The sequence below is a fragment of the Thalassophryne amazonica genome, chromosome 21, assembly GCF_902500255.1.
Source record: "Thalassophryne amazonica chromosome 21, fThaAma1.1, whole genome shotgun sequence".
In the NCBI taxonomy this organism is placed as follows: Eukaryota; Metazoa; Chordata; class Actinopteri; order Batrachoidiformes; family Batrachoididae; genus Thalassophryne; species Thalassophryne amazonica.
This window is the reverse complement of record NC_047123.1, coordinates 37,522,777-37,544,946: the sequence shown is the minus strand read 5'-3', so window position 1 is coordinate 37,544,946 and position 22,170 is coordinate 37,522,777. Positions and strand designations below refer to the sequence as shown.

The window sequence follows — 22,170 nt, the reverse complement described above, 5'->3', positions numbered from 1 at the left end:
TTCTGTCAATGATACTGCATGGTTTAATGTCCTGAGTGCCAAATAAATTAAATAAAAAAGTAATTTGATTGGAAAAGACGGAAATGAAGGGGGATAAAAATGAGTGCTTTTATTTTGAAGGCTGTATCCGCTCGCTTGCGGATGTGTGTGTGTGTGTGTTGTGAGCTTGTCGAGGCTGAGCGGCGGCGGCGGCAGCAGCAGCAGCAGCACTTTGGTACCTACATAAAGCCGATCTGCTGCTCTGGAGTCTGATGGGCAGCACTAATCATCTGGAGTGGAACATGGAATAAACATGGCCCACGACAGAAGCTTTTTTCTCGAAGGTAAAGTGTGAGGCTGTGTGGTTGGACTGGAGCTGTTTTAGCCGCTCGCGTTTGCTTGTGGCTGATTTGGGTTTCTGCTGTCATTATTTCTCCCAGCTGCTTGGTGGCTAATGTTAGCCGACAAACGGCCGCTGTTAGCGGCCTCATTCTCAGCCCAGCCCGGCCACAGAATGATGTCAGGCCGGCGGTAGGCCGGTATCTTTGGGCCTGAAACAGCGTCGACAGAACCCGGTGGAGTTTTAGTGAACCTGGTTGAACAAGGCTTACGTTAGCATCGTTAGCTCTGACGTTAGCTGTTTGGGGTACAGAGGAGACGGGCCTTCCTGTCTCTGCTGGACAGTTTGTGAGCACCAAACGTTCTATGCAACTATTGTATTGAAAATATTTTCATAATACGCCATGTGTTTGTCCTGGCAGGTTCTCAGGTGCTGCAGTTTAGCCTGCTAGCGTTTTTGGATTCAAAGCTAGCTGTCATGTAGCAGTTAAACTGGCCTTCAATCTGACAACTTCACTTCTGTTTACAAAGTAAGAGTTGAACAACGTGGACAAACCAAACAACAACAAAGATGAGCTGCAGAATGCAGCCGACATTAGGAGTTTAAAGGTTAAATACAAGACAGTTATAGTGCAAAAAATACATGGTTAAAAGTTCATATGGAGCTGAATATTTGAGGCTGTGCACACCAAGGAGGCGCCCACGGGTCACCTGTCTGCAGCAGGTTACCATCGAGACGTGGGGATGGACTGGTGATCTACCTGTTAGGTTGCCATCCAGTTTCCAAAACACTTCCATAGTGTGGTGATTTGTTGAACTGGTGCAGGCTCCTCGTCCTGTTCTCGGCATATCAGAATGTCCTCCATCTTTGCAGTCAGCAACTGGAGAGAGCTTATTGAGTCAGGAGGTCCCTGGGCAGAGGCGTTAGGTGATATTGAACAAAGTGCCAAGTCTCTGATCCAGGTGCATCGTCCTTACTGTATGGGTGTGAGACTTGGATGCCAACCTAATAGGGATGTGAATCGTTCAACAACTCAGGATTCGATTCCGATTCTTGGGGTGACGATTGGATTCAGAATCGATTTTCGATTCAATGAGCTCTGAGAAATAGTTATATTACTTAAAAAATGTTTATGTTTAAGAAAATGCAGCTTTACAAGGTTAATCAAGTGATTCTAGATGTAAATTATCTGCTTTGCTCGTTCGGAGTTGGCTGGCAGTTTAGCGAAGCGCTGGTCAGTAGTCGGCAGAAACTGCTGCTCCCCTCTTTTAGCTCCAGGTGATGTAGCATGTGGGCTTGCGGATTTGAAGTGTTTCCGAAGTACATGACTTTCATTTTGCAGATTTTGCACACTGCATAAGTCATGTCAAGCTCCTTCTTACGCAGCAAATAAATAATAATAATAATAAAATCCCCCCCCCCCGCGGGGACAAACAGTACATGCAGCGAGTAAGCAAGAAAATGTTTAAAAAATGCTTTTTAAAAATCGATTCTTGGACATTTTGGATCGATTCAGAATCGTAATAAATAAGAATCGTGATTTGGATGTGAATCGATTTTTTTTTTTTTTTTTTTTTTTTTTTTTTCCCCCCTACAACCTAAGACGACTCCTGGATGTCTTTTATTATGAAGTTTCTTGTGTACTGGTGGGATTACTTTGTGTCAAACCAAATTACGGAGATATCACAGGCAGCATCACATCAGCTATGACAGTTTACCTAAGTAGTGCTATGATCCAGCAGGCAGGTGCCTCAGTGTTGAGCGGATGCCCCATTTCACCTGGCTCCAGCAGATAAGTTACTTTTGGGAAGTGGCGATGGTCTGGTTATCTGCTAGGGTGGTTGCCATCCAGGACCCTGGAGTGTTCTGTGCTGAAATGCATTTCTTCAGCGCATGGTCTCAGAATGCAATATTGTTGAGTTTTGAGCCCACTTAACTCATTCTCTAGTGAGCAATTTTGTGTCTATATGAATAAGAACATTCACAGTTTTAAATGTTTTAAAAATCTGTCTTGTCCCACTGTACTGTATCGTGGGACAGGTGTCTGCTTTCAGTGCTGTGGATCACATGCCCATTGAATGATTTTCCTTATCCACTGCACTGGCATATGTGAAAATTAGGGTTGGGGAAAATATCTATACTCATGATATCACGATATTTTACAACATAATTCAAATTCAGTTGCTGGTTGAAACAAGGTGTACATGCAGTACCACTTTCATTCAGCAGAGGGTGCAGTGAATTGTAGATGTGATCTGAGTATTTTGTGATGGCACCTGAGAGAGACATGAGAGAAAAAAATAACAGTGGATTGTGGGAATTTTTCCTGGGGAGCAAATTAAGCACTAATGAATATTTACTTAAAGGAGCGGCACTCAGAGAGGGCAGAAATTAAGGATGGGGGCGAGTCTTTACTTGTATGAATAACGGCTGAGATGTGTGGCCCGCTCATGTGTCAATCATGTGGTCACTGTCTCTTGATTTGGCTGTTCTGGTCAGAGCAACCCACTCATCTGTGAGCGCCCCCTGCAGTGGTGATGTAGCAGCAACTTTAAATTTGAGGGTGGAAAATGGTTTTCCTTTTTGTATATGATTTATGACATGCAGTTTCTAAAAATGTTACAAAAGTAAACAAAAATGTCAGTACATACTAATATCCATTTGCTGAACTTGCAAAATTGCATTTCTTAGGCAAAGTGATGGGTATCATATCGACACCAAAGTATCGTGATGTATATCTTATTGGGAGATCAGTCTCCCAGCTCGAGCAAAAATGGCATCAAAAAGTGTTGAGAATTTAGGTGTAAGGCAGGGGAGGACTCGGAAATCACTTCTGCTAGATAGGAGGGAATATAGTTAATGGCTAACTAGTAGGGTGAAGGATGTAAACCCAACGGCTCTGGAATGGTGTTGTCTCTGTGGAGGGTTTTTGATCGGTTATGGCCTTCAGACATTGTTTAGTGGGACAGCACAGAAATTCAGCAACATTACTGTGATGATGCACCCAAGGCTCATGATGGTCAAAACTCGTCAAGCTTACCCCAGTACTAGTACAATCTTCTGAGGGAAATGCACACTCTAAATTTATTCAGCTTTTTCTGCATGTTTTCAGTTCAGGATTGTGATTATGTGAGCACTTCTCTATCATTGGTATTTTGTGTAATTCAGTTTTTGGCTACATTATCCAGAGTTGGTGTACTGGCTGATTGACTGTCCCAGCAGAAAGCTGCACTGCAGCCAACTGAGTTCTGAATTCTGTGTATTACAGTCCATGACAGCGATGAATCGTGATCATAGCCAATGAGCTCTGGGTCTGTTCCTACAAACACATGAAACACAGTTACCTTGATTGACCCAGGAGCACCCCGGCCCACACTTTACCCAACATAAAACCAGGCCCACTGGTTTGTTTGCTGACATTTGACTGGATGCAGCTGCTCAAGAATAAGGGTTTGCTGTATGTTGCTTTTAATTAAATACTTACAGAAACTGCAGTTTGATTCCTGTCTCAAAACTTTTCAGTGTTGAGTAACTGCTGACTGCTTACTCGATGTCCATATGGAAGCATGAAAGACCAATGAAGGGAAGATTCTGATCGCTCACTGAAAAGTAAACAGGATAATTTGATTTTAAAAAAACTGTGTAATACTTGACACAAATTGAGTTTATTCTGTGTATTGCAAAATATTTTTTGATGATTGAAATGGTTAAATTAAGAATCTGAAAATATTTGGTGGCTCAGTGTTTCCTGCTGAAACATTTTGAAGAATTTTACAGTGTTTACGTGTATCATTAGATAAGGACATGCATGAAGAGGTGATGATGTGGTCGCACAGATCTGTTTTTATCAATGCAGAATTACTCAGAAATCAGATTTTGACAAAAAGTAATGGAATGGTTGAGGCAAAAGCGTGGTGTGCAGTTGCAGCAACGTGTGTGTGTGCGCGTAACATCTAGAACATTACAGTGAAAGTTGTTTTTTTTTTTTTATCTGCACTGTCTTGCCAAACGGTATATGTCAGCTGTTTGACTGAGTAGCAAAGATTACCTCAAGTAGAACGTTTATCGTGAAGTCATTGTTCCAGCAGTTTTGACTGAATCTGCTGAAATCGTCACCTGCTGTGTGTTCAGAGCCACAAGGATCTGGTATTTCAAACACGAAGTGTTTAACAGGAATGAAACACTGACTTTTACCTGCCGTGTTCAGCTGCTGCAGTGTGTTATTGATGCACCCTCACAAAGAAATAAAAGGTTGAAATAAGAAGTGAACTGTGGATGTCCAGGCCTTCAGCACTGCGTTTTTGAAGCTACGCTGGTCACAGTCGCTGCACAGTTGAATGATTATCAGATACAGGATGAAGCAGAATTGGGGTGGAGTTGTTCTTATTTCCATTTTTAATTTGCAACACGTCATGGTAGTTGTCAGAATTTTTTTTTTTTTTTCTTTGATCTTGCTAATACTAGCCAACTTGTTGCACCCTGCGCTGGCAGCATCGTAGGCAAAACTGGATGAATGGGTGAGTTAGTCTGTCCCAGCTAGCTTGTGCAGACAATAACTTAGACCGTAAATGTATCTTGTAACTCACTAAATTAAAAGACTAGATAATGAAGACAAACCCTGTTGTATCTGGTGATTATTTCATGCACTAGATTACTCAAAATGGCAAGTTTGTTCTGCCTATGTAATATCCCATAGACATGCCTGCCACCTGCTGGATGGTTTGTGGATTCTGGACAAATTATTTAAAAAAATAAATTACAGAACAGCCGTTGTTAAACTGTCATGTAGTTTGTGTACTTTCTAAACACTGGACATGTCGTGTGTCCATGGGTGTGCTTCACCCAGCGAGCAGGTTATCAACTGTGGAGAAAAGTGTGATGCGCTCTCCACTTAGCTAGCAAGGAAGCAACTGTGGAGAGAACCTTGATGGACACGACGTGGAAATATGAAACTGAACGGGAAAGTAAATCTGTAATTAAAGAATGGCTTGAACATGTGGCTGGGGAATGGGATGATGCCAAAACTACTCTTTATGTTGGCAGATTTAAAACATTGCTTTGAAATGTTTTAATGCCTATGAAACATTTGTATTTTGAATCTTAGGAATTGTGTTAGATGTGCACGCTCTGCTGCTGAAACATAATGGGACATAAGTGAATAAATTAGTCTTGAGCTGTTTTTGAATTTCCTGTTTGGATGCACTGCGTGCAAATAAAAATAAAAAAGATAACAAATGAGTTGATGTTATTTAGAGCTGCTGAGCAGTTTAAAAAATTCAGGAAAAACAAGAAATTATTTTTCTCTTTTTTCCAAGTTGTCTTTAGCCACTTTCCCTCAAGTTTTGAAAAAGCAGGATTCTTGCAAGATACTATTGAGCTATTCATCCCGGGCTCAGACAGTATCAGCCCAGTATCAACACAAAAGCTCTCGGAATGAATTATTGCACTATTAAAACAAGGAAGACGAGATAAAATTTTCCGGGTAATGGGTCGAAAGACTTGGCTGTTTTTTAATACCTCTACAGTCTTCTGTGACTGCGTTACACCAGAGTTGAACATTGCCAGTTGATTCAAGCATCCACAGTCACTGTAATATGATTGTGGAGGAAATGAAAACAATCCAGAATGTTTGGCTGGAAAGTGCGCATGTTGGCCAGTTTCTACGGGTGCATTTCTAAAATGCTGCATTTGTAGTGGAACATCTGCAGAATTGGCAAAGAACCCAAGGCTGTTCCTTTGCAGATAATTCAAATAATTTCTCGCGTCATCAAAATGTGGCTCCGCCCCAAGTGACCATTTCAGCTGATGGCATGTTGTCTTGGTCCTGTGTCCGTGTGCACTGATGTAAGTTTGGTTTATTGTATTCAAGCTGTGAATCGATCAGAGGCCAGGCGAGATGGAGGGTACAAGCACAGCTGGAGCTATTCTCTTTCTGATGACAGTGAAGAGGAAAGCAGACATGAGTAAGCACTTCTCCAGCCCTCGTTTTCAGCTCCACCAGCGCTGCACTGCATCATTTTACAGCACACGCCACACACATACAGAAAACTACAGACCTGAGCGATGAGCGCGCTGTTCACAAGTGACTGTCAGCAGAGATGACATCTCCATTGGTTCTTTTTCTGCTTGAATGACTGTATAATGTCTCAGAAAATAGGACGCCTCTGTTACTCAGTCTGGCTTCGTGTCTGAACCTCGTTCTGGAATTCTTAAAGCACTGGAGTTGAACTACCAAGTTGTAGGCTGGTGGTTTGATTCCAGCTGTGTGCTTCAGGCCTCCTGTTTGTATCCTTGGACAAGAGACATCATCTGCACAGTCCCAGTCCACTCGGCCGTAAATGGGTCCCAACCTCGGCTACAGACGTAACCTATGATGGACTGGTGTTCCATCCAGCAAGAGTTGAAGACTGTCATCTGCTTCCTGTCTGGTGTTGAGCATCAACCTGATGGGCCACAGTTGGCCCAGAAAGGACTTACATTCTCTTTGGAACATTATTTGTAAAAGGTTTGTGGAGATCAAAATCTCCTCCTGTGGGACAGTCAAGCAGACTTTGACAGCCTCCTCATTGGCGATAAATAAAAGAACATCTGACTGTCTGCCAGTTGGGTAACGGGGTTGAAGGATGAAGCAGGGAATTGATTCTGTGATGAGGTCATCTAGTTTTGCACTGCTCTTTCTGACTAAATCTATTCTACAAGGCTGGTTCATCTCAGTGATAACATTCATGTTTCTGGGTTTACGGCTTTTCAGATTGAGAGACAGCTGGGAAGATCTAATGGAGTCATGAGGTCACTGGACAGAGGTGTTTGGTGATGCTGATATCTTTGCAGTATGACGGTCTACGTCTTTGGGTCCTGGTACTTCCTGTTTTACTGTGTGGTTTTTGAGACTTGTACACTAACCCGTGACCTAAGGTGATGACTGGATGTCTTTGGTGCCAGGTCTCTTTGGAACATCTTTGGGTACCGCTGGAATGACTTTCTGTCAAACGAGCGGTTACTTAAGGAGACTCCAATGACCAGTATTGCATGCATTTTGGGGGACTGTCATTGTCAACATTTTGTCCATGTTGCACGTTTGTGTGAGCGATCAGCATGTAGGTGCCTCAGTGTTGAGGATCCCAGTGGCTGAAGGAGGTCAAAGAAACGCCCACAATTCACCTGGCTGCAGCAGATAGATGGCTACTTTTGAGACGTGGGGATGGATCTTTTTTCTCCCTGAGTGGTTGACATCCAGGATCCAAGGTGGTTCTGTAGTGTGGTGGAGACACCAGCACTCCCAGACGTGACTTTAGCTGCTGGTTTATAATCATAAACTTTACCTGAAATGCATTTACAGTGAACAGCCATGATGAAAATGTAAAAAAAAAAGTACAAGTACACATCGAACTGTGTTTTGTACAGCTTTTCCATTTAATATGTAAATAAATGATATATTCAAAAGTCTGAATCTTGTTTTTCTTTTTGGGTTGTCCTCTCAGGGCGTCTGTCGTGACCACGCAGGAGATGGAGCGCCAGCAGTCGACCTCGCCCGGGGCGAAGGTGCGTCACTCTCGCTGATCTGACCTTCTTGTTTCCCTTGTTTTTATTTAATGACTAACATCCTCATTATGTGACTTGGTTTATTGCAGACAGTTTAATAATTATGTTGATAAAGAAAATAAACTTACAAAATGCTGAGTGGACATGAGGAGGAAACAGCATTTTCCCTTTTCTGTACTAATCTATCAATAATCAATCGGTTGAAACCATGAACCATTAATAGTTTTGTCATTTTCAGTCAAAATAACTTTGTGTAATATGTTTGTTGATGCTTTTCTAATAAGATATTCCTTGTGCCCCTTATTGATTTTGTTATTCTGTCATGATTTGATATATTACATACAATATTCCCTCTTGCACAGCCTTAAAGCTTATTATTGACTCGCAGCAAGCTGCAGCGCCGATGATGATGCTGACGTCAAAGCATGTGAGCGAGCGAGCGGCACGGAGTTATTTAGATTTTTATTTTGACAAGCTGATTATTATGACGATCAGGAATTCCACTGGAGGGGATGGTGTTTAGAAGTAACTGACAGCTGTGAAGTTCCGCCCATTTCCCCTCTGTGACCAGACTCCAGCACGCTTTCCACGTTTAGAGTGGAGTTTGTTTTTTTTTTTTTGTTTGTTTGTTTTTTTTTTCTGGATTTTATGTGGAATGTAGGATTAACTGTCAGAATGATGAAAATTTCTCATGAAGAAGGAAGCAAAGAGGTCTTCGTTGTTGTTTAGCAGACTGTAGACACACGATGTAAATACTAAAACAACAGTGACCATTAACTGACGTTTTACACATCAACTCATCCATCATAATGACATGACTTTTTTGGGTTTTTCTTAAGGTCCTTAATCCCCTAGTTGCTCCCGGTGTGCCATGCATGGCAGCACACTGACATTGGTGTGGGACTGTGTGAATGTGAGGCATAAATGTAAAGCGCTTTGAGCTTTTGATACAGATGGAAAAGTGCTATATAAATGCAGTCCATACTTTTTTTTTTTTTTTTTTTGGGTCTCACTGTTGGACTTTTTCCTGTTGTCTGTGTCCAGTCTCCCTCTCTGAAGCACTTGTCTTCCTCTGATCCACTGAGAACGTATGAAAACGGGCCAAATAATCACATGAGGCCTCTGAACAAACCGGGACCTGGCAGGAGGCTCAGGTACAACAATTTCAAATCAGCTGTTGCGTGTTTAATTTTCACATGCCGCTTTGCCTCACAGCTCTGCAGAGTTTGCACGATGATTCCTTTCAGGCCGCGTTGGAACTGAACACACTTCACTCACTGTTATGTTGAATTTGTTCTTCATCTTGACTTCTTTGTTTCTGTACTTCAGAGGTGTATTATTGCAGCTGATTTCTCAGTGATAAAATGATTTAAAGACCTTATTTTCTCATGGCGTTCTATTTGAGAACTATAAACGTGTTCCAGAGGTACTGCAGCTTCTGCATAGAATTGATCCTCCAGGTAGTCAAAATGCTGAGTTTAAGGAGATAATTCTGTAAAGTGTTTGCTCAGAGAGTTCCGTGTTGTCATCTTCAGTATGTTGCCTTGGGATGCACAGACCTTTTACACAACTGACATTGTGACTCATAAGTAGCCTTTTTTTGTTTGTTTTTAAAAGGAATTCAGCCAAATTTGAATGACTAATGGTCGTTCCTTCTCTCTTCTGCAGCGAGGTCCCTATCGCAGTAGCAACATCCTCTCATGTGACCAACAGAGCAAATTTTGTCATCATCAGCTCCGCACCATCTCAAGGAATCGTTTTACAAGGGCGACACTTTCAGCACACACACATGCCCTCGGCAATAAGGAAACCGGTCCAAAGGTGAGACGGAGATGAGACAAAGAGCCTCAGCAGACTGGTTTTTGAAACTGATGGACAGATGCAGGTATAAAATGTTGATGATGTGAAAGCACCTGCCCACACTGATGACCCCACAACATGGCAGCCCGCTCAGTGCCGCCTCACCAACGTAGTCGATTAGTGACCCACTGAGCACATCCTGCCTGTGGGGAGTCTGACACACGGCACTTTTCTTAATGTCAGTGTGTTAGGGCTGAAAGTGAATAAATGATGCTGATTTATCCCTCAGGTGAAGTTTGGTTCATTATCAGGTGATGTTGGAGATTCACTTCAGCTGATGTGTCACAAGAATGATTTTATCTTATTAAATGAGCCTTGATTTGATGCCTCGCTACTGTGTATTCATATATCCAATTATAGACCTGTTATGAATTAAAAAAATATATCTTTTGCGTGTTTAATTCAAAAACTACAGGCATTTTTAAAATTTACTGATTCTTTTTAATAAATGAGCATAAAAAAAAACAAAATTTGGCCTTTGAATTCTCCGGTGTGGAGATTTTTGACCCAGACTTCCTTTGAAAATTTGACTCCTGTTGGTGCGGCTTAAGAAATGTATGTATTTGCAAACATTAATAAAGTTAAATACAAGGTGAGCACCAAACACCAATATTTATAATATCGAAAGTCACATTTACACTTTTGAAGAAGAATCATCTGCAAAACAGAAAAAAATTTCATGAGTTTCTGCAACTGTTGATACCCAAATTGTGAAATTATTCATGTGACTTTTGATATTATAAATATTTGAAACCAAGGAGTGTTTTTGTGTTCACCCTGTATAATAAATGTACTTTGACAGATTCACAGCCAGCATGAGTTCAGGGCCGTCTGATTGGAACCAGGAACCGTCATTTTAATTTGAGTGTTTTTCTCAGTTTTGCGTTAAAACTGCTGATTTATTGGCTGTGTTTGCTTTTCTTACAGTTGATAGTATGTGAGACTATTAAATAGGCATTCATTGGGGGGGGTCACATTTTAAATCTTATTTACAGAATGTTGGTGCAAACTGACAAGTGCTTTTGTTGTTTATTAAAACATTTTGTTTTCTCCTCCTGTAGAAATGACTTCGCCACCACACAGGAGGCTGTAGAAGTCGACAGCATCGTCCTCACTTGTCCGGAGGTCCCAGGTAAGAGTCCCACTGGACAAATCGCGTTCTGAAAGGCTTTCCTTGGCTGATAATCACCCGCACAAGGCGTCCGCTGGCGTTTCCACAGCCAGAGGCGCGGTGGAGGTTGTGTGCGGTGAGGAGGCTGCGTGCACATCTGCAGTTCTGGACTGAACCACGTCCCTGCAGCCGCCAGAAGAGCAGATCTCAGGCGACGCATCTTAATCCTTAAAGCTCCTGTGAGAGGAGTCCGTCCCTCGCCAACCGACGAGCAGAGAGCTTATCGAGCATTCACGCTGCTAATAACGGCTCTCAGACCAAAGCGGCTCCCCCTTGTGTGAGAGTCATTGAACGCTTTAGTGCCCTCAGAGCTAAATGCTTACCGCTGCGGCTTTCACTGCATTTATTCTTTTAAGATAAAATTAGTTAACGAGAGGAGGTTGAACAGATCCTTCTGGAAAGGAGAAGATGCTCACAAGAAAAAAAAAAGTCAAACATTGATCCAGGCGTGCTGCTTTGTGACGTCGGCTTGTCGCAGCGAGTCAGGTTTTATTTCCTTCACCAAGGATGTTTGATAGTAAATATAAAATCTACTCCCCCTCTTGGATTTTCAAATTAAAATATTTTATGCCATTCAAAAATAAAAAGCTTCTCTGTACATAAAAGTGTAATCTTTAATCTCACACTTAAGAATTCTCCACAACATGAGCTCAAATAAAAATATAAAGCCAAAAATAATAGATTGAGCAATACTCACCACTTTTCATTTTTATGACTAGTTCTTTGAGCCAGTTCCTAACTTGTCAAAAATTACCTGACTTTACAAGTCATTAAGTTGTTGTGTTAATGGGGTGTATTTCTAAAGGTTTTTTTTTTTTTTTTTAAGATCCTGTTGTAGAATTCTTTCATTTACACAGTTAATGACATTGTTTACATTTTAGCTGTCATAAAATGATAATCATGTAAATATCCAGAGGTTGATTACTCGTATATTTTTCCAGCGTTGTTTTTATGAGCAGGATTATGCAAAATCTACTTCACTCATTTTACAACAACAACAAAAAAAAATGCTTTCTCAGAGTTTTTCCTGTTTTTCATCACTGAGATTTCGTGCTAGAAGTTGGACTTGTTGAATGAGTAACATGAAGTAAAAACCTGTTAAACGTATTAACATCTTGGTCTTTGTGCCTTCCAGCGGAGGGCAACCTGAACATCAAACGACGCGTCCAGCAGAAGCGGAAATCGCTGCAGGGTTGCTGTAGTTTGCCCTCACAGGTCAAAGCAGCAGAGGTAAGAAAAGCCCCGCCCACGTGAGGATGACATCGTCTAACAGTCATGTGACATGATGTTTGTAGGTGGAAATGAATAAAACATGTTCACAGTGATGATTTTTTTTTTTTAAACTTGTTTCTCCTTCAGTTAACCAAACGGATAAATGTGTTAGTGTTTTGTTTTTTTTTGTTTTTTTTCTCTGTCCGCAAGCCTCTTCGGCCGGCCGTCTACCGGCCATTGTGCGTGAAGTGCAACAAGCCGTGTGAGGACAGCAGCAAGTGTCACAACTGCGGGAACGGCATAGTCCTTCTTCCGTGTCAGCAGGTCACGCTTTCATCCCCGACCCCGAGACCGCCCATCCGCTCCCAGCCCTCCCCTGGACCAAACAGCCTCCAGCACACTACGAACTTCTATAAACCAGTTACAACCATGAGGGTGCCCCCTATGGGGTTGCTCCCGGTACGAATCACAGCCTCCCGAGCCACTCTGTTACCTCTGAACAATGGCAGGCCCCCTCTGTTAGCGGGAACCTCGAGCTGCTGCAGCACCGCGCTATCGCCAGAAGTCATCAATAAGACGCCAGGAACGCAGCAGCATGAGCTCAACGACCCCAGTAAGTACAAATACCTGTATGGTATGCACGCTTTGGATATTTAAATGATAGCTATTAAAGCAAGTTTCTTCTGTAAGAAAATAAAAAATATTTAACGGGTGTTTGAATTACATGTGCAGCAGAGCAACAGGAAAAATGAACAGAGCTGTATTTCCCTCACATTTTAGAACAAACTAAAGAGCTGATCCCAGTGCTGTGAATGTGCTGAAATTATTATTGATTTAACAAATTGATAGTTGGTGTTATTTTTTTCATTAGCACTATTATAGTAAGTTGTCCACAAGGGGGAGGGACAAAACTGTACTTTGATTCTTTTTTCGAGAATCTCAGCTCGTCCTATTTTCATCAAAGGTTAACTTCTCAAATGAATAGTTGAGATCTTGTTGCACATTGGAGCAGCTTTTGTCGCCATCTAGCGGGCGATGTGAGCATTTCAGGGTTTATGGTACACTTCCTATTTGAAACCCAAAATTTAGTAACAAAAAAAAGGCTTTTATATATGTCAAAAATGCGTGATTTTTATTTATTTTTGGGACCCAGAGTTTTGACCTTGTTTTATGGTTCTTGAGTTTTAAGATAGAAAAGTTAGCTGGAAGGATGGAATTTCTCCCATCAAACATACCTTACAGTTGTGGAGAGAGGAAAAAAAAAGTTTCTGACCTGGATTAAGAGTTTGACAGTTAGGGCCTGTAACTAATGTGTAGAAATGAACACAATACTGTGTAAGTCATAATACCATAGTTTCCAGAGTGCATGTTGCACCTGTCTTTCTGTATTATCAGCGGTTTAATTTTGGATTTTTGTGCTTTGTTGTAGTGTCCTTTTTTTATTACTGGTATTCATTCTTTTATTATTAGAGTTTATTTTTTGTTTAGTACTTTTAATCCTGGGAAAGTCCTAAATAAGTTGTAGTAATAACTTATTATTACTAACAAATATGTGATCCCCCACCCCCTACAACCTCCTAAACTAGGAAATAAACCAACAACAACAAACAAATTACTTGTATTCCAGAAATTAGTGTATGAAGCATCATGTGGCTCCACCCACAAAACATGTCTGACTAAATGGCATGAACTTAAACTCTACTAAATGATCTTTGTCTTTAATGAGAAGTCAACAAAAACTAACTAGTCATGTGGCTAAAATGTGACTGAAACCAAACATTTTTTTCCAGTAGTAAACCTAATTTAAACTTGAGCTGCTTCATGAGCAACATTCCAAATGTCACAATGCAGGAAACGTGTTTTAATTCCTCTGTTTCATGTAGATTCACCATAATTTCATTCTAAGATGGGATCATTTGGTTCATGAGACTTTGAGTGGATATAAATAACCTCTTCAGCAGCCGTATTCATGTTCTTTCAGGTGGATTATAAGTATTTAAACTTTGGTCTCTAAAAATTGCTTTTCAGTCATCCTATCAAGTGATGATGAGGATGATGCAGATACCGCCAGCACAGGAAGTGTAAACAGATTGGACAGCGTCTCCCCTCTGCCGGCCGACTCCGCCCACTCCTCGCCGGTGCCCTCTGGAGGAAGAGTGGAGGCGGCGGTGAAGAGCTCAGAGGAACAGGAGGACCTGAGCACCGAATTCTTTGAAAATGTCAACATGAAGATCATGATACCACGAAGAGGCCGTATGAAGGATCAGGTATGACTCCGCGTCACATTTAGTGGTCGAGTCTCACTGAAAATATTTGAAGGAGATGGATTTTTTTTTTTCTTTCCTGCTCCTGCGGTGACACAGCAACGTTTTTCTTTTCCAGTTTGGAAACGAACCCTCTGAGCAGTTTTCACCAAGGACAAAGAAACCAAAACTCCCATTAGATAAGTGTTCCAGCATCATACTGGAGTGTCGGAGCGTACGGGTGGGAACTCTGCGGCGGATGGTGACGAAGCCGGTCATCGTGAGTACTTCGGTCTCTGTATCCGCTCAGATGTGGCTGTTGGAATATGTAACGTTTTCCTTGTTTCTTGTTTTTCAGTTTACCATCGACCACATCCAGCTGGAGACTGTAGGTACGAAAAACAAAAACACCCCTGTTTTTAATTCATGTTCCAAGATGGAAGCTTTGTTTGCATTCTGAAGTCTTGCATGAGTGCGACATCGAGTGGCAGAAAATCATTTCTAGCACATTAAATGAGCAAAATGATTGAATTCACTACATTTTGTTCAGTTTAAATCCCTTATAAACTCTTTGGTTAAAGACACTTCTTAGAGGCTGTAAAACCAACAGTGAAACATTTTAAACTCTTTATTCTGATAAATTAGAGAGAATCTGTTTTTTTTTTTTTGTTTTTTTTTTTTTTAAACTGTTCCACACAAACAATGTACTGGTTAAAAGTGCATTTATGCCCCTTTGAATAGGTGTTAAATCAGATTTTCTGGCCACAACAGTAGAATTTTGACTAATTGTAGGCTGCTGTGTGTTCTTTGTCAGATCCTGATCTGGAGGGCATCGAGAAAGTTTGTCTTCAGGCGTCGGAGCTCATCAGCTGCGAGTGGTGCAGCGTCCGCAAGCTTCCCGTCCTGTTCTTCCAGACAACGCCAGACGAGTGCACTCGCCTTCGTACACAACTCAAGATGTCGCGGGAGAATGGCGGCCAGTGGTTTGACTCTGCAGGCGGCCGTGAGTGCAGATCTATACGTGGACAAATGCACCAAAACCTTCCAAGCGAGCATTTCAGTCAGCTGCAGGGTCTCTAAGGTGCCGCTGTGGTTTAAGGATGCTTATTATCCAGTCAGCAATAAAGAGAAAATGTCGAAGGTTTCCTGTCACACATGCAGGTTGCTCTGAATATGAGTGTTGTGAGGTCCACAGGAAACGATGTGATGATCCTCCATTTTCTTATTTAGCTGTAGTTGATCATTTAGGATTCTGTACAACTGCAAAACACATTTATGTTAAATCTATAGGGCCTCTCAAATTAAAAAAAAATGAGAAAATTTAGTTCCTACCGAAAGCCAAACATTATAATGTAGGTTTATTTTGTAACATGTTGCAAAATTACAGCTCATTTTAATAAAGAGAAGATATTTATCTGGGGGAAAATTCCATAGTGAATATTGTTTTTTCCTTCATTGCCGCTTCATGCAGACTAACTACAGGAGGAAGCGCCTGTGCGCATACACGAGGTTTTGAGATTACCTGTGACACATCATACGTTACCATCCACACATCACTTCCAAAGCTACCAAATTTTGGTCATAGCATATGATCTCTTGAATTTCTCCCTCTCAGGGGATGAAATTGTAAATTGTTTCTAGACAAAATGAATTTTGATCATATTGGAAATATATTATGAGTCCCTTATCTAAATGCTAAGGAATAAAATTATAGTAGTGCCAAAGAAAATTATTTTTATGACTTAAATCTTAAAAAAAAAAAAACACAAACCCAGTGGCACTATACCTTTAACAAAATGCTGTACCCTGTTAACTGTGCTGGTGCTATGTGGCCACGTTTTGTGACTGTTGGCACGTTTTTGAGTAAAATAATGAGCTGCGGCTCCTGCACCACGTGGTCCTGCTGTGTTCAGATGTCTTATCTTATGCTGTCAGAGTGCGACGAGAAGTACATCGTGTTGATCTTTGAGAACGGCTTGACAATGAAGGAGCAGGCCATCCTGGAGGACATCCTGGCTGAGATCGGGAGAAACAACAACCTCAGCGACTTTCCTGACAAGATTAGCTTTGATGAGGCGAATAGCCGACTCGTCAACTACAACAAGGCTTCCAAGCAGAAGGAGAAGGTGGGCACGCTGCACGAAAACACTCGTACCGATCAACAACACTGTGGCGGTTCTGCACAATTTCCACACTAAAACTGAATAACTTCTCTGTGTCATACTGCGGTTGTCTTCACTTTTTGCATTGTGCACTACCGCCCCGTTGTGGATAAAATAAGGCTGTTAAAAAAAAAAATAGAATATTTAAACATACTTTGCATCTTGACTCCTCATTTTTGTGCCCAACACAGAATGATGATGTGTTAAATCAAACAATGTAATGGGTGTATAAGCAGGATTTTCAGAAAAAAGAATACTGGTGCATGTGTGCTTCAAATAATATACATTTGGAGAAATTCATAATGAGTGAATACTTAGAATTTTTATTTTGGATGTCAATTTCAGAAAGGTGATGTTGGTGACGAGTTTGCACACAGCCACTAGGGGGCGAAAGTTGGTCTTTGCTTTTACATCTTTTTGCATTTAATCATTTCTCATTCTGATGTTCTCAGCTGACACCTTCTCAAAGACCTGATGAGAGAGGAAAAACAAAATGAAACTGAGTTTCCTTAATCAAGTTTGGTGTCTTTTATCCCGAGCCGTCTGGATTTATGGTCCTTACAAACACCTGTCTGTGCAGGTGAAGCCCGTACAGAATCCTCCAACCATCACCACAGTCACGCAGGTCGCCCCGACAACACCCGTCGCTATGCCAGTGCACACGCGGATGGCCACGCGGCAGCAGACGACCACCTACTTTGAGGAAGAAGACGAGGACATGACGGACCTCCAGCCCACTTTCTCGGGACCAGTTGTCAAGTGAGTGTCTGCGCCCCTTTCAACCCCCCAACGTGGAATCTAACAGAACTCTCCTCATGCCCACGAGTTCATAGGTTTGGTCTGAACAGAATGTTACTTATTTTTTAGGTCATTATTGTCAAAGCATGTGTGAGCTGTCGTTCTTATTTTTGCTGTGGTGTGTGTGTTTGTTTTTTAGTCATACAGCGTGTGCTGGCTGAAGTGTTGTGTTTTTGTGCGTCTTCTTGCAGGTTGATGGTGTATCCTCCCCCTCCATCAAAAGGTGGAATATCCGTCACTAATGAAGACCTCCACTGCCTTAATGATGGAGAATTCCTTAACGATGTTATTATAGACTTTTATTTAAAGTAAGTGCAGCTGAGATCTTAAGATATTTCCTCCACACTAAATTTTTTTTTTTTTTCCCCCTCTTTCAATATTTGCAACTTCCATGTTTTTGTGTGTTAGATATCTAGTTCTAGAGAAGTTGAAAAAGGAAGACGCACAAAGAATCCACGTGTTCAGCTCCTTCTTTTACAAGAGACTGAACCAAAGAGACCGGAGGACTGGTCCAGACACCACGAACCTACCGTCAGTGACCACAGCAGCAGACACTTTTAACCTTCCCCACATTATTAATAATAATAATAATAATGTGGGTGCTTTGTCTTCTTGGATTCCCAGGATCCAGAAAAGGAAGCACAGCAGGGTGAAGACGTGGACTCGGCACGTGGATCTGTTCCAGAAGGACTTCATTTTTGTTCCCATCAACGAGTCGTGAGTGTTTAACACGTGTTTTTTTTTTTGTTTGTTTGTGTTTTTTTTTTTTAAAGATGTTTTTAAAGAGTCTTGTCTGTTTTCTTTCTGGTCAGTGCTCACTGGTACTTGGCGGTTATCTGCTTCCCGGGCCTGGAGGGCCCGCAGTATGAACCAAACCCGCTCTACAACCCGTTTCCAGCCCCGCCCACCGATGCCCCGTCAGAGGACAGCATCCCGGATCACTGCCGCCCGCTGTCTCCGGACGAGCCGGACAACTCCTCGGAGCAGCCGTCTCCCGGAGTCCCAGAGGCGTCAACTCCTGGTCCCACCGACTGTAACTCCGCCTTCACCGACAGGCGACAAGAGCCTTCCAAAGAGCAGGCGGACGGCGAGCAGCAATACGCCAGTGAGTTATTCTTTGTCAGAGTGTAACCGAGCGGTGCGTAAGAAGCAGCTCGGGGTTAAAGCTTCAACACACAAATAATCAAAATTAATTCTATTTTCTGCTCAGATTTTAAGCAGCGCTAATTAATTCATGTCTAAGAAAATATGCTCAGATAAATGTGGGATTGTTTGTCATGTGGATGTTTTTGCGTTGCAGGTGAGTTGCACAGAATTAGCTTGTGTTACGGTTCAGGGAACGAGGGCGACGACCCCTACACCTTCTCTGACGATCAAAGCTCCTGTCAGGTTACTCAGCTTTTTCTTCTTCCACCATTTCTTCACTCAACGTCTGACCTGTTTGTCCCGGGATGGGAAACGTGCAGTTTTGTGAGAGTGACCTCATATCTGTAGAGTTTCTGAGTGAATGCGTGCGCGGCCCGTTTGTTAAAATGCAGGGAAATTGATTTTTCCAGGTCTGACAAATCAGAGAAAATGTGTTCTGGCACATTTGCTCCAAAAAAAAAAAAAATAAAATAAAAAAAAAAAATATATATATATATTTTTTTTTTTTTTTCTGTCTTGGTTTGTTGAAATAAAGTTAATGCTAAAGAGATGGTGTAACTCTGCAGCAGCTTTGCTTCTTGCTGTATAACATCTTATAGTCATGTGATCGTAGTGACACCTGCAGATATTTGCATCCGAAGCACATTTATTGAAAATTTCGTTTTATTCAAATATTTTTTTTCTTGTAAAATTGTAACTTCTCCCCATCCTAAAACTATTTTATTCTGGAGATGTGAGACATCTTTAATCCAGCTTTGGTGTTTTTCTATGTTTTTGGTTTCTGCAGGATGAGTGCAGCGAGGATGGAAGTCCAGAAGAAACACTCACCTCAGACGCGTCCACCTGGACCTCCACACCCACCCTCTGCAAACAGTGAGTGGTTGTATTTCTGCCTTTTCACCTGCAAGTGCCACTGTTGCTCTGCTCAGAGGGCATTTCCTGAGGTGCTGCTTTTCAGACCCTCCAAAAGCAGAGAACGCATTTTCTACCATCTGTCTTGAACTGGGTCAAGGTGGAAGCAGGTTAAAGAGGATATCATCTGTGCTTTTTCCAACCTACATTTAAACTGCGTACCAGCAAGTAAAAATAGTTTAGTGAGTTTTATGGACTATATATGTCACACCAAGGTGTTTGTTGTATCTGTCAAAAAAATGAGGAAGAGGGGAAAAAACATCTTTCACACAACAAGAAGCAAAATCAGTGTAATCTGTGCATTATTAATATTAATGCAAATAAGTCATTAGCAAGCAGAAGCTAGTGAGCTTAATCATTTTATTGTGAGAGTTAAAAAGAACTCAGAGCAAACTGCTTCTTGTCACTCCTGAGCATGAGAACTTCATTAGAAGTGGCTGGATGCATGAACCACTTCACTGTGGAGCTAAATGTGTGTATGTTTGCCTCAGTAAATGGGGGGGGGGGGAAATTCCTAAAACTCTGATTATACTGTTAGCCTTGCCAAGCTCCTATGTTGCAACTGTTCTACAAAGTACAAACAAGTTGAGTGCTGAGTTGGCGCTCTTTCTCGAAGACCCAGCCTGTCCTCCTCATTAAGGTTAGTGTGGATGAGCAGTGTTCACAGATCACGTGTATAGATAGTGCCATCTTGTGGCCATAGATGATAATGCAGTATATTTTTGACAGTTTATATGAAATATGTCACTGCATTAACCAAACAAGTTTAAAAAAGTGTGACTTGCGTTCCTGGAAAAAGTACTTTATTGCTTAAGGGGGGTTCAGACAACCTGCGTGAAGTTACTTATGATAAAGATGGAACTTCATGTCTTCTGGATCTCGCATTGTTGTAAACAGGTCTTAACATGTTCTCCTGTTTTTTTTTTGTTTGTTTTTTTTTTTCCTCCAGACCTTGTATTCTTATCATGGACTCTCTGCGAGGTCCCGGCAGGTCGACTGTGGTGAAAACGCTGAGAGAGTGAGTGACGTCTGCGACACCTGTCATCACAAATCAACAAAAACTGTCCAGATAAATCCTGGGTGGAGCTAGAATAAGTTCACTCCAGTAACTCGGAGCACTTCGTTGTATTCTTATACGTGGCTGTGATTTCTGCAGAAAATATGAGTTTAATTTCAAACTGACACCTTTTTGTTTTCTATTTTTCTGCTGCTGAGGTTTTGATAGGTTGTGGGGAAAAGCAGCTGAGTTTGTGCTTGTTTGTTTCAGATACCTGGAGGTGGAGTGGGAGGTGCGCAAAGGGACACAGCGGAGTTTTGGGAAGGACGTGATGAAGGGCTCCAGCCCACGAGTGCCTCAGCAGGATAACTTCAGCGACTGTGGAGTCTACGTCCTGCAGTATGTGGAGAGCTTCTTCGAGGTGAGCGGAGGAAGGCAACCCGCTCATGTTTAATCATCCTCCCACTCAAATCTCCTAACATTAAAAAAAAAAAAAAAAAAAAAAAAATACCTTGACTGTTTTTGTGTGTAACAGACATTTGTTTCCATGATTTTTTTTTTTTTTTTTTTTTTTTTTTTTACACAGACAGCGGTGGTCTTAGTGACCACCAGCCTGAGGTGAAAGAAGTAAAACTAACTGACCAACAAGCTCATTAGAAGTTGCATGTAATTTCCAAACCACACAAACGGCGAGAAAATGAAGCGTCTGTTTCTTCTTGTTTCTTACAAAATCCTTTCTGCAGTGTTGTGAGGAGGCGCATCTGTTAGGAGTTTGAAAACATAACCGCTGTGAAACCACCAGAAAATAGACGCACCTGTCTGATTTAGCACATTTATGTGCACAAAATGTCTGTCTCACTGACTAACGGGCACAGCTTAAACAGTCCAAAATATCTGGAAAAATAATCAAAACGATCAATTACTTACTGAGGTAATTTAAATGGTTGCATTACTTATTACATTTTTAGTGGAGTAACTAGTAAACTGTAACCTTCCCAACACTGGGAAGATTACATCAGTGCAACTAAGTTTGTGAGTTTTAAGACAGTTTCTGATTTGTGTGATATGAGGTCATAATCTCTTCACACAGGATTTTCTCAGTTTGTTTTTAATTATTTTGTCTTTTTTTTTATGTCCAAATGTCAAGACATTAAAGTTTGCATGTACTGCTCCCCCTGCCGCTGTGAGGATTTCACTTTTCTTTTCTTCGTTTGTCCAGAATCCCATTCCCAGTTTTCATCTGCCGATGAACTTGTTGCACTGGTTCCCTCAGCAGCGGATGAAGACGAAACGCGAGGAGATCAAGGAGCTGATTCTGAAGATCCAGGCGCAGCAGGAACTGGACAAGGAGTCCGAGCAACTGGAGGAGCCGCCTGACTCTCCGCAAGAGCCTGAAATTGAAGAGACTTGTGGATTGGCGGGCGAGCCGCGGAACGTAGCCCCCTACCACTGAAACGTGCCCCCCCGGTCGCTCCCTCAGCGGGAGCCAAAGCTGATTTGTACGCTGCTGGTTTTCAAAAATGTCTGAAAGCGCCCTGAAGTTCCTCCGTTCATCCCCAACATCCTCCTTAAACTTTGTAATAAATAAAACAGACGTGTAAATAATGCTGGAGTTTTTTTTCGCTGCCTTTGTAATTTACTGTTTTCTGACTCATTTCAGTGTGGCCCGTTAATTTATGTTTTCGAAGATGTTCTCTGCAGAATTTACTGCTCAGCTCTTGCATCATGGGGATTTTTTTTTTTTTTTTTTTTTTTTTTTTTTTTTTTTTTTTTATGCCTTCCACGTTCAAGGCAGGTGACGTTCAAAG

General features: G+C 41.7%; 1 protein-coding gene across 5 annotated transcripts; it reads left to right on the top strand.

Moving 5' to 3' along the window:
* Positions 1-128: 128 nt before the first annotated feature.
* senp6a (SUMO specific peptidase 6a) lies at positions 129-21,883 on the top strand. Of its 5 annotated transcripts, none has more exons than XM_034162617.1 (23): positions 129-323; positions 6,189-6,282; positions 7,801-7,861; positions 8,906-9,015; positions 9,530-9,682; positions 10,783-10,853; positions 12,028-12,122; positions 12,315-12,717; positions 14,133-14,371; positions 14,487-14,627; positions 14,706-14,739; positions 15,162-15,350; positions 16,283-16,473; positions 17,090-17,268; positions 17,499-17,615; positions 17,716-17,838; positions 17,932-18,024; positions 18,120-18,412; positions 18,608-18,696; positions 19,241-19,326; positions 20,315-20,383; positions 20,633-20,783; positions 21,582-21,883. In XM_034162617.1, the coding sequence occupies exons 1-23, from the start codon at positions 293-295 to the stop codon at positions 21,813-21,815; spliced, it is 3,246 nt and encodes a 1,081-aa protein (XP_034018508.1). In that variant the 5' UTR covers positions 129-292; the 3' UTR covers positions 21,816-21,883. The 5 variants fall into 5 exon arrangements, with proteins under 5 accessions (XP_034018508.1, XP_034018509.1, XP_034018513.1 ...); XM_034162618.1 differs by having other exon boundaries at positions 130-323; positions 8,921-9,015; XM_034162622.1 differs by lacking the exon at positions 6,189-6,282 and having other exon boundaries at positions 130-323; positions 8,921-9,015.
* The last annotated feature ends 287 nt before the right edge of the window (positions 21,884-22,170 follow it).